General features: G+C 33.4%; 1 protein-coding gene, 1 non-coding gene and 2 pseudogenes across 6 annotated transcripts; 2 read left to right on the top strand and 2 right to left on the bottom strand.

The window, feature by feature from the left end:
* The window catches only part of LOC108473997 (linoleate 13S-lipoxygenase 2-1, chloroplastic-like), a 41,030-nt pseudogene extending 39,727 nt beyond the window's left edge, over positions 1–1,303 (bottom strand).
* LOC108457446 (cell division cycle 20.1, cofactor of APC complex-like) lies at positions 882–3,957 on the bottom strand. 5 transcript variants are annotated; one of them, XM_053018449.1, is made up of 6 exons: positions 3,588–3,957; positions 3,406–3,510; positions 2,898–3,122; positions 2,080–2,355; positions 1,705–1,974; positions 882–1,612 (listed from the first exon to the last, which is right to left on the bottom strand). In XM_053018449.1, exons 4-6 carry the CDS (start codon positions 2,323–2,325, stop codon positions 1,586–1,588), a joined length of 543 nt encoding a protein of 180 aa, XP_052874409.1. In that variant the 5' UTR covers positions 2,326–2,355; positions 2,898–3,122; positions 3,406–3,510; positions 3,588–3,957; the 3' UTR covers positions 882–1,585. The 5 variants fall into 5 exon arrangements, with proteins under 5 accessions (XP_052874409.1, XP_052874410.1, XP_052874407.1 ...); XM_053018450.1 differs by having other exon boundaries at positions 3,064–3,122; XM_053018447.1 differs by having other exon boundaries at positions 2,080–3,122.
* A 3,676-nt stretch (positions 3,958–7,633) lies between these two features.
* LOC128279616 (small nucleolar RNA R71) lies at positions 7,634–7,740 on the top strand. Its single transcript, XR_008269815.1, has one exon. It is a non-coding gene; the product is annotated as a small nucleolar RNA R71 (small nucleolar RNA).
* A 4,602-nt stretch (positions 7,741–12,342) lies between these two features.
* LOC128296647 (uncharacterized) lies at positions 12,343–16,560 on the top strand (annotated as a pseudogene).
* The last annotated feature ends 1,390 nt before the right edge of the window (positions 16,561–17,950 follow it).

Genomic DNA, 17,950 nt, shown 5'->3' with positions numbered 1-17,950 from the left:
AAAGTAAAAATACCAAAGTAAACCTAGTTATCAAGATCACGGGTCAAAATTTAAATTATCTCTTACATAAATTTTTAAGATAAAATTGCCCTTTTACCTTTGTTCAAACTTATAATAAATGTTTTGTAAAAAAAACACTCACAATAAGGTTGAAGTAATTCATCTTTAATTATATTTTTATTTTAATTTAGACTATTTAATTTAATCAATAAACAATATGTTATTATTTTATTTATATCAAAATTGTAAAAATAAAAAAGTATAGATCTGCGATATGTGATCTTTTATACATTGTAAGTATATACTTTTTAATATTATAAAAATAAATAATAAAACTGAAAACGCATATATTCACGTGAAAGGCTTATGATATTAGTATGCATATCTGATCAAATTTTTTAAGAAAATAGTGAAATAAAGCATAAGTAATTTTAAAGGAGATATTATATCTTTTCAGTGAGTCTCAAGGTTTTTTAATAAATAAAAAAGTTGCATATAATATATACAAATTTAAATCTCATAATCATGCTTAGGTTCCGTTTGTTTGTCAGTAAAATATTTTTTGGAAAATAATTTCTGGAAAATAATTTACTTTTCTAGAAATGATTTACTTTTCTAGTGTTTGGATGAATTTGTGTAAAATATTTTCTATTGTTTGGTAGATTTCCTAAAAATATTTTCCGGAAAAGCTGTTTTTACATATATTAATAAATTTATATTTTAAATTATTTTTACATATATTGCAATGATTTATTTATAAATAAATAACTAGAATATTAACCGTCATAAATTAAAAATAACCAAAGTCTATTCACACTTTTTCAGATAAACGTCAAACACAAATACTTTAAGAAGAAAAAGAGAAACCCCTGTAACATAAGTTTTCCTTGTATACATAATGGAAGTTTATTAGCTTAATATTGATGACCACAAAAACTTTATTGTTCATCAATTTAATTTAACAGAGAAATTATTTTTTCTAAACAAATGTATAATTTGAAAACATTGAAACTAGGAGCTCAAGTCAAAGCTCAAATCCTTGTATAAATATACAACCAGTCACAAGGAACCAATTAATATCCTAAGAAAGCTGTTCTATATTGGTACTGGCTTCAACTTCATGCCATGTTTATCTGTCATGTATGATGCTGCTTGTTTTGGATTAGTTAAACTAATCAATCCTTTCTAGATTAAACATCACCGTATCTTCAAGCCCTAACCGGAAATCACTTTGTGGAAGACATTGGAGACTCTTGATTGCAATATCAGCTTTCTCTTTTGCCAACTCTTGTGCCTTGGACATATCTCATATCTCATATGTATGATCCTCTAGCCTGTGTATCCATTGTGTCGGTGAATTTGAAGATGCCTTGGACATATCCCATATGTGAACAAGATTATCATTGCCTCCACTGGCCAGTTGTTGTCCAGAAGCTGACCATTTCAGCCCACAAGCTTCTTGTCGATGTCCTTTGTAGGCTTTAACAACATGGGATCTAATTCCTTACATCATTGTTAACTACATACCATCCATTCCTCCAGTTGTAAGAATGTGACTGTTCCATACCATTGAACCCACTCTTGATCAGTGACAACCTCTCAGAGTGCGCAACTGCAAGCATTAGAAAATAAAGGATTGTGACGGAATAAATGACAAATTTGGGAAACAAAAAGAAACTGCTAATATTTAGAGATTATACAAACCTGTCTGTTTGAAGCAGAATCCTGTAACTGTACTTCAGATTTGTTCAAGCCAATGGCAATATGCCGACCATCAAGAGCCCAACTCACACTTGTTACCGGGCCATTGTCATCATCAATGGTAACAAGTTTTGAGGTAGAACTATCTGAAGCATCCCAAAAATAAACAGTGTTTCCAAGTGTTATTACAAGAACATTGCTGCTACCCCAGTCCAATAAATTCAAGTAAAAGTCATCCATAAGGTCAAGAGCATCCAATGTTCTCTCAGGGCTCTGAAGAACCAAATGATGATCACAATGCATTAGCATCTGTGGAACCAAAACCTAATGTCCAATGTCCAAACTAGTTAAATTGCATATGTAGCATGTTCTACTTGCCTGGGGAATGTGTCTTCGGGGTTTCAAATGTTTCTCTGGGTGAGCAAAAGAAGTTGTGTGGCCGGAAGGGAAGAGTTCAACAGGTGTTGGTGGCTTGTTCTTGAAAGCCAAGATTCGAGTCCTATTCATGTTCAAGGCCTCAGCTAGCTGCATCCTATAGGCGTCCCTGGTTGGTGAGAAAACTATTTGGTTCTCTTTGATCTTCCTCCCTTCAGTCAGCATGTAATGTGCATAATCATAGTCCATTACTGAACGATTTGGTATGAATCTATCGAGCTGCCAGTACAAAGAAAACATCCAATTTGAATGTCATTACAAAGTGTAATTTATCAAGATATAATCTTAAGCAAATCAGTTTCCTAAAATAAAATTTTAAGACCAAGGTTTCATTACTATTTACGTATATTCCATTGTGAAATTGGAAAATCATATAAATAAAGGACAAGAAAGCATTCATGTGAATGTCATCACAAAATCTAATTTATCATGCTGTAAAATTGAAGTCTTATTTAAACAAATCTGTTTCCTAGAATCAAAATTTAAGACCCAAGGTTTCATTACTATTTACTTATATTCTTTTGTGTGATTGGAAAACCATATAAATCAAGGACAAGAAAGCATTCAAATTGCATGTTATCACAAAGTCTAATTTATCAAGCTGTAAAATTGAAGTCTTAATTTAAACAAACGTGTTTCTTAAAATCATTCAAGACCAAGATTTACTCATATCCCTTTGTGAAATTGAAAACCTATGTAAATCAAGGGCAAGAAAACCCTGTTTTGCAATAATTAAACAAAAAAGTATTAAGTTGAGATACTTATATTTTCTTTAGAATTTATTCTCTGGATAATCTGTTCCTGAAGTGGGCATCTAGATAGTCCCCTCAATTTTGAAAAAAAGGATTCAAAGATCCTGCATCCATAGTGTCAAATAAATATAATAAAAAATAACAAAAATTTAACAAACAAACAAAAGAAAAAGACCCTTCAAGAAATGAGTAAGCACAGCCCAAAAGAATTATTTGTATATACGAACCCTGAACCTGCAAAATTTAAATCAAAATTTTTTATTAAAAAAGGAAAGAATTATAGCAGAACTAAAATCAAATGGAAAAGAAACTAGAGAAATGCAGGAGTAAAGAAGCTATGGCTATAGATGTTCGAGAGAGGGATTGATCAAAGATAATTGGATGAATCAAAAATCATATACAACATTGACGATTAAGAGAACATAAGCAGATGTATTTGCCTTTGGAGTTTAGAGAAAACTTAACAAGATGCAAAATTAAGCAAAAATTCCAAAAAAAAATCTGCAATCATAATTACTACAACTTAAGCCAATTCAAGGAGTTGAGGATTATGGAAGAGGATCTTGGAGTTGAGGATTATGGAAGACAAGCCGTTGTTAAAGGTCCTTCTGTATGAGGCAATCTACAATTATAATTACTACAGCTTAAAAAAAACCATAAAAAAAGAAGAAGAAGAAATTCTTCAACAGAAAAACTTACAGAACGAATGAAGAAGAGAACTAGATGAAGAACGGAAGAAGGAGAAAGAATATGGTGAGAGTGGAGGAAGATTTTCTGGAAAATTTCTTGCGGATTAAAAATCAGTAAGAAATTTTCCCTAAAAAACTCATTATTTACCGTGTTTTGGAAAATCTTTTAACCATGTAATTTATTGTAACACTCCTAACCCGTATTAGTCGCCAGAATGGAATTATGAGGTATTGCCGGAAAAAACACATATACTAATGAAAAGTACACCTATTATTAAGCTTATGTATATTCACATATCAAATCATCTTGTTTAAAAAAATAACTTAAGTTATCATTCAATAAGTCATTTACTAAAGCTTTAGCCGAATATATATATAACATACTAAATACATATACCTATTTCATGTCAACTTCCTTTTTTTCTTTCTTTTATAACACTTAACAAGCATGAAACATATCAAAGATTTAAACCAAATAATCAAGCATATTAATTTATCTTTCACATGAACACCTCAAATATATATAAATATATAATACACAAAAATATTTGTCCAACATTCTAGCATATCAAAACCAATTTTAACATGCTATTATAATTTATTATATATAGTAACAAAAGTTATATTTTAAACTAATTTATTATTATCATATTCGGCTATGTACATATATAAACATATATATAGTCGAATCAAACCACTTTTAATCACAAATACATTTTACCCCAATTATCTAATGTCCACCTAAAGCTAATTTACCCTGTTTGCCAAATTTAAACATGGTCATTTTACAAGCTATTCATTATGTTTAACATCTCATTTATAATTAATGATCAAAGAAAATAAACTAATAACTATATCTATTTCATTTCACAACCGAATATCAACACTTCAAAACATAATTATTTACCTAATATATCCCACTTATAAATCATGTAATTTACTCAACAAAATATACATCTACAATTTCCCTTCAAATCAAATTTACCATTTACATTTACTTTGACATAACCTTATCACCATTACCACATGTATCAACCATGATTCACACACATATATATATACACAAATACCGAACCATCAAACAAGTATACTCATTACCTCAATTCAACATTTAGCCATAAAGCATGTAGAATACTAATGTAGCAACACAAATTGGAGAAATAAGGTTGAGAAAGTAAACCAAAGGTTGCTGTAGGGCGGTGCACGGGTGTGTTGGTGGCGAGCACGGGTGTGTGACGGGGGGATATAGCCGTGTGGAGGAAAAATGGAGGGTATAAAGAGGGGAAAGTGGGGATTAATACAAGGGGAGTGGATTTGAGGGTGGTTTAGGGGTTGGAGAAGTAAGAATCTGGGGAATGGTCACTGGAATAGGGATTAGGAAATAGGGAAGGGTAGATTTCGGCTAGGGTTTTGAAAAGGGGAAGAAGATAAACAGTGGTTTGCTTACATAGGGGAGGTTCACACGGCCTAGGGCCACGCCCGTGTACTTTGAGGGTGAGCCCGTGTTTTTCGAATTTTGCGATTTAGGTCGTGCCTGGCTACTATCCCACGCTAGTGTGTCTTGGGGGTGTGTTGAACACGGCCATGTCGCACGGCTGTGCCTAGCTTTGTTCGCTTCTCCCATGTCCGTGTGTTATGGTAGCACGCTCGTGTATTGTTGTACATGGCTAAACGGCACGGGCGTGTCGCACGCCAGTGTCGAAGAAACAGAATTGACCCTTGTCCCTGGCACGCCCGTGGTTTTCCATTCCCACGCCCGTGGTATCCTATCAAGTTCACCCACGGCCATGCCGCACGGCCGTGGGGATTTATCGCACCCCGTGTTTTGGGGAAATCATGTCCTGCTTCCACACGGCCGTATTGCACGGTCGTGTCTCTTCCCCTGTTTGGCCAAAGCTTTAGGCACGCCCATATGACTGGCCGTGTGTGCTGAAAAACTTTGCAATTCAAAGATTAAGTTAATGATTCAAAGTGTTAGAAATTAAAAATAAAGAAATCAAAATATGTTAGTGCTTGGGTTGCCTCCCGAGAAGTGCTTATTTATAGTTTAAGCTCGACTTACCTCTCCGTTGAATGATCATGGTGATTTGAGGAGTTCATATTCCTCATTCCTGCTGTCAATCTTAAAATAAAGTTTTAATCGGGTGTTGTTTACCTTAAAAGTGCCGAACTTGGGATGACTCACCTCCACCGTACCGAATGGAAAAATACTGAGCACCGTAAGAGGGATTTCTTCATTTGGTATGGTAATGACAATGTGGGGATCTATGGGATCTAGCAAGACTTTATCACCGACCTTAAGTTGATTAGGAGAGGTATCGGGCTTGTTTTGGCATAGTTTTGGTTTATCATGTGTTCTCGGTTTGTGTGCTCGCCATTCATCTAGCTCCTCTATTTGAAGCCTTTGTTCCTCATGGGTGCCTTTATTCACTACTTGATAATAGTGCTCTATCTCCGTTGTCTTGGTTTGAGGAGGTTCCTGCAAGGATAATTGAATATTAGTTTTATCATCGACAAGTTTCATAGCGTTATCTTAAGTCTTAGAAGTTTTGACTGAATCGCGTGCTTGGAGTGTTACTGCGTCGTCTCCTCTACAAAGTGTTAGCTCTCCTGTGCCTACATTAATAATGGTTCTGGTAGTTGCTAAAAAGGGTCGTCTTAAAATTAAAGGTACCTTGTTATCCTCATCCATATCTAAGACGACAAAGTCTACTAGGTAAATAAATTTATCAATTTTAACAAGAACATCTTCAATAATATCTTTAGGAAATCTAACTGTTTTGTCAGCCAATTGTATGCTTATCCTAGTCTGTTTGGGTTTACTGAGACCTAGTCGTTTAAACATTTTATATGGCATAACATTTATACTTTCCCCTAGATCAGCTAAAGCATTATTCACAGATAAACTACCAATTAAGCAAGGAATTGTAAAACTCTCTGGATCTTTCAATTTGTTAGGTAGCTTATTCTTTAGAATAGCTGAGCAGACTGCATTGAGTTCCATATGTGATGTAGCGTCTAATTTTCTTTTATTGCTCAGAAGTTCCTTTAAAAATTTTACTGAGGTGGGCATCTACGACAGAACTTCAATAAAGGGTAAGTTAATATGTAATTTCTTTAAGAGTTTGACAAACTTACCGAATTGTTCTTCTGTTCTGTCTTTCATCATCGCTTTAGGATATGGCACATGAGGTTTATAATTCGTACTTACCTGTTTAGGATCATCATCTTTTACCTCTTCTCGACCTTTGTTCATCGCATTGTCTTGTTATAATTCTGGCTCCAGTGCAATGAATCCTTCCTTATTTTGAGTACTAATTGCATTGAGGTGTTCCCTCAGATTAGGTTCAGTATTACTTGGTAAGCTACCTTGTGGTCGTTCGGAGATTAGTTTGGATAGCTGGCCTATCTGAGTTTCTAGTCCTTGGATCGATACTTGTTGATTCTTAAGTGCTATCTCGGTATTTTGGAAATAGCTTTCTGACACCGAGATGAATTTAGAAAGCATCTCTTCAAGGTTTGGTTTCTTCTCTTGTTGATAAGGTGGCTGTTAAAAACCTTAAAGATTTTGTGGCTTTTGATTCCCTTGACCACCCCAGGAGAAATTTGGGTGGTTCCTCCAACCTGCATTATAAGTATTACTGTATGGGTTATTTTGAGATAGGAAATTATTGTTACCCATATAGTTGACTTGTTCTTCTTCAGTTGTAGGATTGAAGGATTGGTATTCTGTATGCACAACTCCGCCACTTGAGTCACACCTCATTACTGGATGTACCTATGTAGAACCAAGTAAACCATCAATCTTTTTATTGAGAAGTTCTACCTGATTAGAGAGCATGCTGACTGAGTCGATGTTATAAACGCCGGCTGTTTTTGTTGGCTTTGTCCTCATAACTTGCCACTGATAGTTATTCAGTGACATCTCCACTATAAATTCATAGACATCTTCCGGTGTTTTATTGTTGATGGTTCCGCTAGCAGCTGCCGTCAACCATTTGCCGAGTTGAGGGATTCAGGCCATTGTGGAATGTTTGTACTTGAAGCCAAAGCGGTAACCCATGGTGAGGGCACCTTCTCAGTAAGTACTTGTATCTCTCCCATGCATCGTAAAGTGTTTCTAAATCCATCTGCACAAAAGAAGAGATATCATTACATAATTTAGCCGTTTTAGTCGGTGAAAAATATTTTAGTAAAAATTTCTCGGTCATTTGTTCCCAAGTAGTGATAGACCCTTGTGGTAACGAGTTCAACCACTGTTTAGCTTTGTTTCTCAGTGAAAAGGGAAACAACCGAAGACGTATGGCATCATCAGAAACGCCATTGATTTTAAATGTATCGCAAAATTCCAGAAAGTTCGCTAAGTGAGCGTTGGGATCTTCATCCTGCAAACCATCAAACTGAGCTAACTGTTGTATCATCTGAATAGTGTTAGGTTTTAATTCAAAACTATTTGCAGCTATAGCAGGTCTAACTATGCTAGATTCAGTTCCTGTTAAAGAATGTTTAGCATAATCATACATAGTACGTGGAGCAGGATTTTGATTAGCCGCAATTACAGGAGGTAGCTGATTGCCTTCGTTTTCAGCCATCTCGTCGGTTAAGGGTTGAGTATCGCCTTCTCGCTCGTTCTCTGTGTATCGTAAGCTACGCCTTATTTCTCTTTGATTTCTATGAACTGTGTGATTGATTTCCTCGTCAAAAAGTAATGGTCCTGACGGGTTTCTTTTAGTGATGAGTCATTGAGAGCACCAAAAATATCCTATTCCTTGTAAAATAATGAAAAAGAATAGTAAAGGGGAAGTAGGGTCGAATCCTCAGGGATCGGATTATACGAATGCTTGTTTCTCGAAATCCTGGGCAGAATCGTGCCCAAGAAAACCTGCATGGCAGAAAAAAATAAAAATAACAAAATTAAAGATTTGATTTGGAAAAGAATGAAAAACAAAATCTAAAGTTGACTGAAATTGTGATTACGAAAATAATAAAAATAATAAAGAGAGTTAAAGGAAAAGAAATTCTCATTGATAGATTCCAGCCTCGAGTTGTCTCATTCCGCCTTAGGTTCGATCCTTGGCTTTTAAATGACCCTTCTCAACTCAAGTAAGCCAGTTATAGTGGAAGAGGATGCCTACGACCACCAGCTCCAAAGATTAGACCTACGATTTTTAGGGCACCTGACTCTAACCAGTAATCTATGCTAGATCAGCGCTTCTTAATGGCGAATCCCACACCATTTTGTCTCTTTGGCTCGCCAACCTCTGACGCAGTAAGTTAACGAACTGACTATGCAATCCTTCCAAAACATACAAAGTGGCCGCCTTTGCATATGCTGAAAAGCTTACTTCTTAAGGGCTATGGACGGAAGCATCAGCCCATAGTGCGGAGAAACGATGAATACTTGGCGAGAAGGCTAAGTACGGATTCTAGGCCTCAAGAACCCTTTCTGGGGAATATGACAACTTTCGGCTAGATAGGTTTTAGTGGCTCATGATAATGGTGGAAAAGGAAATAAATATAAAAATGAAAAAGGGAATTTTGTTGAAAGAAAATATGAAGAAACAAAAGCCTAGACTTTCAGGGGGAGAGTGTTTACAGAAAAAGATGAACACAAATTGTAACGACCCAAAATCCATGGGCACCGGAAAAGTGTGTTATCGGGCCTCCGACTTAGTGAAATAAGTTCGAAAATAATTATTAAAAATATTTATAAGTCTAGTGGTGTGTCTAATTAGGTTTTAATTAAGTAAATTTAGCTTAATTTAGAGTAATTAGTAAAAAGGATTAAATTGAATAAGAGGTAAAAGTTTAATTCTAAAGCAATAAAAAGTAAAAAGGGCCAAAATGGAAAATATGCCATTAAGTAATGGTTGAGGCGGCATAAACGTATTAAAAATCTAAGATTTTATTTAGATTATATATATTATATTATATTATATAATTGATTATTATAATTATTAATTGTTATGGTTTTATATTTTATTATTATTATTAAATAAATTAAATAGTAGAGAATTGTATGGTAAAAAAATATTTGTATATTTGTAATAAATAGATACATGTGTACTTGTTATAAAATAATTTGTTTACTTAATATTAAAGTAATAGATAATTAGATTCAATTAAATTATTGATAATTAACTAATTATATCATAAGATTTTTTTATGTTAAATAAAGTATGATTATGACAAGTGTAAGGTGATAAAAATATACATATGTAATGATAATATTTATACAATTATAATATTTTATTTAAATTAGTAGATATTTATTATTTATTATTATTATAATTAAGAGATATTTATTAATTAAATAATTGTAAAATAAGATTTTTATGTGATAATTAAATAAAATTACGACAAATGTAAGGTGGTGATATTGGACAAATGTAAAACATGTGTGTGTACAATTGTTATATATATAATTGCTATTAAATAGATATTTATTAATTAAATATAATATAAGTTAAATAAAAAAGATAAAGCATAAAAATAAATAGAAACCAAACAAACAGAATAGAAAACAGAAGCATTCGAAAACAGGGAAGAAAAAGAGAAAGAAAAAGGGAAAGAAAAAGAAAAAGAAAAAGGAAAAACTAGAGATTTGAAGCTTGAAACTTTGATTGGTAAGTCAATTAAGTCCTTTTTAGTTAATTTTGATGTTTTAGAAGCTTTAGAACAAAGTTTTATTGAAATTAAGTTAAGGTTTTGAAAGTTTTTAGGTTCTTGAACATAGTTCATGTTGAGCAAAATAATGAATTAGAGATTTAATTGAATGAATTTTAAGTTAGAATTGAATAAAGGATTGAATTGTAAACTAAGCTATAAGTTTTGAGTTTTAGGGATTAAATTGAAATAAATTCGAAATTATGAAAATATGATAAAAATTAAGTGGTTAGATGTGAGTTTCGTAAGAAATTGAGTAGTAAAAAGGTATGTATTGAGAAAAAAAAATATAGGTTTACTTGGGATTAAAGTGGAATTAAAGTAAAAGTTAGATAAAAATTTCAGCATTTAAATTGTGTTATGCTAATAATTGTGAAATTATTTTAATTGTTAGTAGCTAATATCGAGCCTGAAGCATCGGCCCAAAAAGGAAAAGGAAAGATCGTCGAGGATTAAATCCGAAGAGAATTTCGTTTGTATCACTATAACTCAAGCTTTATAATTAATATATGTTTAATTTAATATGAATATGTAGTAAATATTTTAAGGTAAGTATTTAATGAACTGATAAAATTTGTGATTGGGTATTAAAATTGATATTGATATTGAACTGAATTATGGGATTTCAATATTATTTTGAATACCGAATTGAATTGTGAAATTATGAATAATGTTACGTATATTGCATTGAACTGTAAATTTTCTAATGAAGTGAATTCTTGAATTATCGTGAAAATTGATCAAAATAATAAATTATAATTAATATTGAATCGAAATGGAAATTGTACTGAAAAATGATTTAAATACCCTATTAACTAGTCGGGCTAGTCGGATATAGTTGGCATGCCATAGGATATGGAAGAGTACGGGTTTTGCCGGCTTACTGATCAGGCACTTATGTGCCGACTACCGTTATCTTATCGATTCGACACTTTGTGTGTCGAATCGTTATCATATCTTATGCATTCAGCACTTTGTGTGTTGAATATCATATCAATATCGCCATCGCTATCAATTCATCGATTCTTGATTAGGTATCGTATCGTTAAGGCACATTGTGCCGTACTAGTGTGTTGGTTGGAATCCTGTATCCGCCGAGTCCGAGTCAAGTTAATAGGGCAAATGAAATAAATCTCTTGATAAAACTAAATTTGAATAATATGGCATATGTGAAAGTTGAGAATTGAAATAAAGAAATAAGAATGGTATATATATAATTGAATGATAACATGAAAGGTTGAATTGTTCATTAAGTGATGATAATTGTAATGTAAAAGTATGTGTGTGATTTAATGTATTTAATTATAAACTAAATTATAGTGATACCACTGAGTATATGCATACTCAACAGACAGTTGTTTCCGTGCTGTGAGTTTTAGAAGTCAATCTTGAACCAAAGATCCAAAGCCGGACCGACTTCAAACAAACTTTTGGTGATTTATATTTTCTTTTGGTAATGTGGCATGTACATAGGATGTGTATAAAGGTTATTATGTTTTGAATATAAATGTTTTAAAATATTAGTATTACAAGTCTAAGAATTATAATGAAAAAGTTTATCCATTTCTATTTAATTAGTACAATGATAAATTTAAATTGATATTATGTTGAGTAAGTTGATTAGAGGTATTTAGAATAGAAAATGAATGTGTGAAATAATTTGGTTGAATTAGTTATGCTTGAAATGGATATGGTTTTAATTGCAGGGGGATTTATGTAAAAATAAGCAGAAATGCTGTCGAAATTTATAATAAAAAAAATTGGAGTACTTAAACAAGTCTCGTTTCACGTAAATGTATGCTTTAGACTTTGAGAGTTCAATATAGGAATTTAGTAATTAAATTATGCTATGAATGTTATTTTACTTGTGAATTATTCATAAGTTGTCTAATACGTCCTGTAATGCCTCGTAACTCTGTTCCGGCGATGGTTCGGGGTTAGGGGGTGTTACAATTGTTGCTATCAGAGCTAAGGTTTAGCCGATTCTTGGACTAAATCAAGCTCGTAAATGAGTCAAGAAGTATATGCCACATTTAAGTCGAAACTGAGTCGAGTTTTTGGATGCTAATATATTTATTTGATTTTATTTTATAGATAAAATGTCAGATGAAAGGATGGATAATGTTGAACAGGAAATGTATACTGGAAGTCAAGAATTTGAAGAAACTGAATCTGCTACACCTAGTGTGAATCCGTTAGATAATCAACCTCCTAACGTAGGAAGAGAAAGAGATGCCTCACAACTGTTAAGAGATATAGCTGATGCATTACAGCATATAGTGAGAACTATACCTGCTACTACATCTGTACCTACTGTCAGACAGGCCCCGATTAAAGAGCTACGAAAATATGGTGCCACGGAATTTCAGGGATTAAAAGGAGTTAATCCGTCCGCTACTGAAAATTGGATGGAAATAATAAAAAGAGTTTTGCAACAATTAGACTGCACCCCCCGAGAGAGTCTGATATGTGTTGTATCACTGTTACAAGGAGAAGCCTATCTCTGGTGGGAATCTGTGGTTAGACATTTGTCGGATGATCAGGTAACCTGGGACTTGTTTCAAAAAGAATTTCAGAAAAAGTATATTGGGGAATTGTACATCGAAGAGAAAAAGCAAGAGTTTTTAGTATTGAAACAGGGGAATATGTCAGTACTGGATTATGAGCGAGAGTTCTCTAGATTGAGCAGGTATGCTTCAGAATATGTTCCAACCGAGGCTGATAGTTGTAAACGATTTCTACGGGGACTACGAGATGAAATCAAGATTCAATTGGTAAGTCTCAGAATCACTGAACTTGTTGATCTGGTTGAGCGAGCAAAAATGATAGAACAAGTACTGGGCTTGGATAAAAAGTCAGAAATTGGTAAATCAACTGGGAAACGTATGGGAACTACCAGTTCTAATCTATTACCGAAGAGATTCAGAGAATCAAGAAGTGGTTGGAGATCAAGCTTTCGGTCTGATAGGGGTGACAGAAACAGTGGAAAACATATTACTATCTCCACCGGTAGTGTAAAAGCTCCGCCCTGGGAAAGTGAAAATCTTGAATGCGATTATTGTGGGAAAAGACATTTTGGTGAATGCTGGAAGAAAACCGGAGGATGTTTCCGTTGTGGCTCTACTGAACACTTTGTTAAAGATTGTCTGAGAACTCAGAGTAGTACACCTGCCACATCTCAGAGATCGGTATCAATTACCAGAGGTAGAGGAATGTCCAGAGGAGGTTCTGTTTCGAGGAGAGGAGGAGTTGATAGAAGCAGTGATATAGCTACACAGCAATCTGAAGCCAGAGCTCCAGTTAGAGCTTATGTAATCAGAACCCGGAAAGAAGGCAATGCTCATGATATAGTGACAGGTATATTTTTACTGTATTCTGAACCTATTTATACTTTATCCTGGATCTTCACACTTATATATTAATTCAAAATTAGTAGAGTCGGGGAAATTAAAAACAGAAATGTCTAAAGTCTCAATAGAAGTATCAAGTCCATTGGGGCAAACAATATTAGTTAATCAGGTGTGCCCGAGATGCCCGCTAATGATATATGATAAAGCTTTTCCGGTGGATTTATTAATAATGCCTTTTGAGGATTTTGATGTTATACTGGGTATGGACTGGTTAGCTGAACATGGGGTAATTTTGGATTGTTATAAAAAGAAATTTAGTGTTCAGACTGAAGATGGTGATAGTGTAGAGGTAAATGGAATTCGTACCAGTGGGTTAGCTCGAATCATATCAGCAATTAAAGTTAATAAGTTGCTTCATCAGGGTTGTACAGCATATCTGGCATATGTTATTAATTCTGATTCAGTCGGAAGTCAGTGTAGTCAGATTAGAACTGTATGTGAATTTCCAAATGTATTCCCTGAAGAGTTACCGGGATTGCCACCTGACAGAGAAGTAGAATTTGCAATTGAAGTATACCCGGGTACAGATCCAGTGTCGATACCTCCATATCGTATGTCACCTACTGAATTGAAGGAGTTGAAGATACAACTGTAAGATTTACTGGAAAGAGGTTTTATACCACCTAGTACCTCACTGTGGGGAGCTCCAGTGTTATTTGTTAAAAAGAAAGATGGTTCGATGCGATTGTGTATTGATTATCGACAATTGAACAAGGTGATAATCAAAAATAAATATCCATTACCATGTATTGATGATTTATTTGATCAATTGAAAGGAGCTTCAGTATTTTCAAAGATTGATTTAAGATCGGGCTATTATCAGTTAAAGGTGAAAGAAAGTGATGTACCAAAGACAGCATTCTGTACAAGATATGGTCATTACGAGTTCTTAGTGATGCCATTTGGGTTAACAAATGCCCCAGCTGCTTTTATGGATCTTATGAATCGAATTTTTCAGCCATACTTAGATCAGTTCATGGTAGTTTTTATTGATGATATTTTGGTATATTCAAAGTTCGAATCTGAACACGAGCAGCATCTCCGAATTGTTTTGCAAACGTTACGAGAGAAACAGTTGTATGAGAAATTGAGTAAATATGAATTTTGGTTATCAGAGGTGGTATTTCTTGGTCACGTGGTATCAGCAAATGGAATTAGAGTGGATCCAAAGAATATTGAAGCAATCGTTCAGTGGAAGACTCCCAAAAATGTGTCAGAGGTACGTAGTTTTCTTGGATTAGCGGGGTATTATCGAAGGTTTGTGAATGGATTTTCAAAAATAGCTTTACCGATGACAAAATTATTGCAAAAGAATGTTCCGTTTGTTTGGAATGATCAATGTCAAGAAAGCTTTATGAAATTGAAGCAGATGCTGACAGAGGCACCAGTTTTAACTTTACCAGAATCAGGAAAAGATTTTATTGTGTATAGCGATGCTTCTTTAAATGGGCTCGGGTGTGTACTGATGTAAAATGAGAAAGTGATAGCTTATGTTTCTCGGCAATTGAAACCACATAACGTAATTATCCGACACATGATCTGGAATTAGCAGCCGTGATATTTGCTTTGAAAATATGGAGACATTATTTATATGGTGAAAAATGTTACATTTATACAGATCATAAAAGTCTCAAGTATCTTCTATCACAGAAAGAGTTGAATTTGAGGCAGCGTCGATGGATGGAACTTCTAAAAGATTATGATTGTGCTATTGATTATCATCCAGGTAAAGCTAACGTGGTAGCTGATGCATTGAGTAGGAAGGCAGCAATTGAATTGCGAGCGATGTTTGCACAGCTCAGTATTAGTGATGATGGAGGTTTATTAGCTGAATTAAGAATTAAACCAGTGATGTTTGAACTAATCAAGTCAACTCAATTAGAAGATGATAAGCTAATGAAGAAAAAAGAAATGGTTCAGAGCGACACAGCAAGGAATTTTAGTATTGATGAGCATGATTGTTTGAGATACCAAGATCGGATTTGTATTCCAATCAATTAAGAGATTAAAGAATTAATTCTTCGAGAAGCACATGACGGTCCATTTGCTCTACACCCTGGAGGCACAAAGATGTACCGTGATTTACAGAATTGTACTGGTGGCCAGGAATGAAAAAAGATATAGTTGAATAAGTCAGTAAATGCTTGGTTTGTCAGCGGGTGAAAGCAGAGCATCGGGTTCCTACTGGAGTATTACAGCCGATTACTATTCCAGAATGGAAATGGGATCGTGTTACGATGGATTTTATTACAGGATTGCCATTGTCTGTAAGTAAGAAAAATGCTATATGGGTAATAGTTGACCGACTCACAAAATCAACTTATTTTATAGTTGTCAAAACGGATTGGTCACTTCAGAAACTTGTAGAGGTCTATATTCGGGAAATTATTAAGTTGCATGGTATACCGGCTTCTATAATTTCTAATCGAGATCCTTGATTTACATCGAGATTCTGGAAACAGTTACATGAGTCTTTGGGTACTAAACTTAATTTCAGTACAGCATTTCATCCACAGACTGATGGAAAATCTGAGCGAGTAATTCAGATTTTGGAAGACATGCTATGAGCTTGTGTTATTGATTTTGAATCTGGTTGGGAACGTTACTTGCCGTTAGCTGAATTTGTTTATAATAACAGTTTTCAGTCCAGTATTCAGATGGCTCCGTATGAAGCTCTATATGGTAGAAAATGTCGATCACCTGTATGTTGGACGGAATTAAATGAAAAGAAGATAATTGGACCTGAATTGATTCGTGAAACAGAAGAAACAGTCAGGAAGATTCAATAGAGATTAAAAGCAGCTTTTGACAGACAAAAATCTTATGCTGATCTGAAACGTTGGGACATTGAATACTCAGTCGGGGATAAAGTGTTTCTCAAAGTTTCTCCTTGGAAGAAAGTATTAAGATTTGGCCGAAAAGGGAAGTTAAGTCCTCGGTTTATCAGACCATATGAAGTTATAAAGAGAGTTGGACCAGTTGCTTACCGATTGGCTTTACCTCCGGAATTACAACAAATTCATGATGTTTTTCATGTTTCCATGTTACGAAGGTATCGATCGGATCCATCTCATATTATCTCTACTGAAAACATTGAGATTAGACCAGATTTGTCATATGAAGAGGAACCAGTTCAAATACTAGCTCGAGAAGTGAAAGAGTTAAGAAACAAACGAGTTCCTCTGGTAAAAGTACTGTGGAGAAGCCATAGCGTAGAAGAAGCAACATGGGAGCCGGAGGAAACTATGAGATCACAGTATCCTCACTTATTTTCAAGTAAAATTTCGAGGATGAAATTTTTTTAAGGGGGAGGAAATGTAACGACCCAAAATCCGTGGGCACCGGAAAAGTGTGTTATCGGGCCTCCGTCTTAGTGAAATAAGTTCAAAAATAATTATTAAAAATATTTATGAGTCTAGTGGTGTGTCTAATTAGGTTTTAATTAAGTAAATTTAGCTTAATTTAGAGTAATTAGTAAAAAGAATTAAATTGAATAAGAGGTAAAAGTTTAATTCTAAAGCAATAGAAAGTAAAAGGGCCAAAATGGCAAATATGCCATTAAGTAATGGTTGAGGCGGCATAAACGTATTAAAAATCTAAGATTTTATTTAGATTATATATATATTATATTATATTATATAATTGATTATTATAATTATTAATTCTTATGGTTTTATATTATCATATTATTAAATAAATTAAATAGTAGAGAATTGTACGGTAAAAAAATATTTGTATATTTGTAATAAATAGATACATGTGTACTTGTTATAAAATAATTTGTTTACTTAATATTAAACTAATAGATAATTAGATTAAATTAAATTATTGATAATTAAATAATTATATCATAAGATTTTTTTATGTTAAATAAAGTATGATTATGACAAGTGTAAGGTGATAAAAATATACATATGTAATGATAATATTTATACAATTATAATATTTTATTTAAATTAGTAGATATTTATTATTTATTATTATTATAATTAAGAGATATTTATTAATTAAATAATTGTAAAATAAGATTTTTATGTGATAATTAAATAAAATTATGACAAATGTAGGGTGGTGATATTGGACAAATGTAAAACATGTGTGTGTACAATTGTTATATATATAATTGCTATTAAATAGATATTTATTAATTAAATATAATATAAATTAAATAAAAAGATAAAGCATAAAAATAAATAGAAACCAAACAAACGGAATAGAAAACAGAAGCATTCGAAAACAGGGGAGAAAAAGAGAAAGAAAAAGGGCAAGAAAAAGAAAAAGGAAAAACTAGAGATTT

This window comes from Gossypium arboreum, chromosome 8 (genome assembly GCF_025698485.1).
Source record: "Gossypium arboreum isolate Shixiya-1 chromosome 8, ASM2569848v2, whole genome shotgun sequence".
Lineage (NCBI taxonomy): Eukaryota > Viridiplantae > Streptophyta > Magnoliopsida > Malvales > Malvaceae > Gossypium > Gossypium arboreum.
The sequence above is the reverse complement of the archived record's forward strand: the minus strand, read 5'-3'. Positions and strand labels throughout refer to the sequence as shown.

Bases quoted from the DNA above. Each gene is read 5' to 3' on its own strand.
- LOC108457446 (XM_053018447.1), bottom strand. From the start codon at position 2,376: ATGTTTTCTTTGTACTGGCAGCTCGATAGATTCATACCAAATCGTTCA. The intron at 1,975-2,079 runs GCAAGTAGAACA...TTGGTTCTTCAG, and splicing joins CCCGAAGACACATTCCCCAG to AGCCCTGAGAGAACATTGGA. The intron at 1,613-1,704 runs GTTTGTATAATC...TAATGCTTGCAG, and splicing joins ATTCTGCTTCAAACAGACAG to TTGCGCACTCTGAGAGGTTG.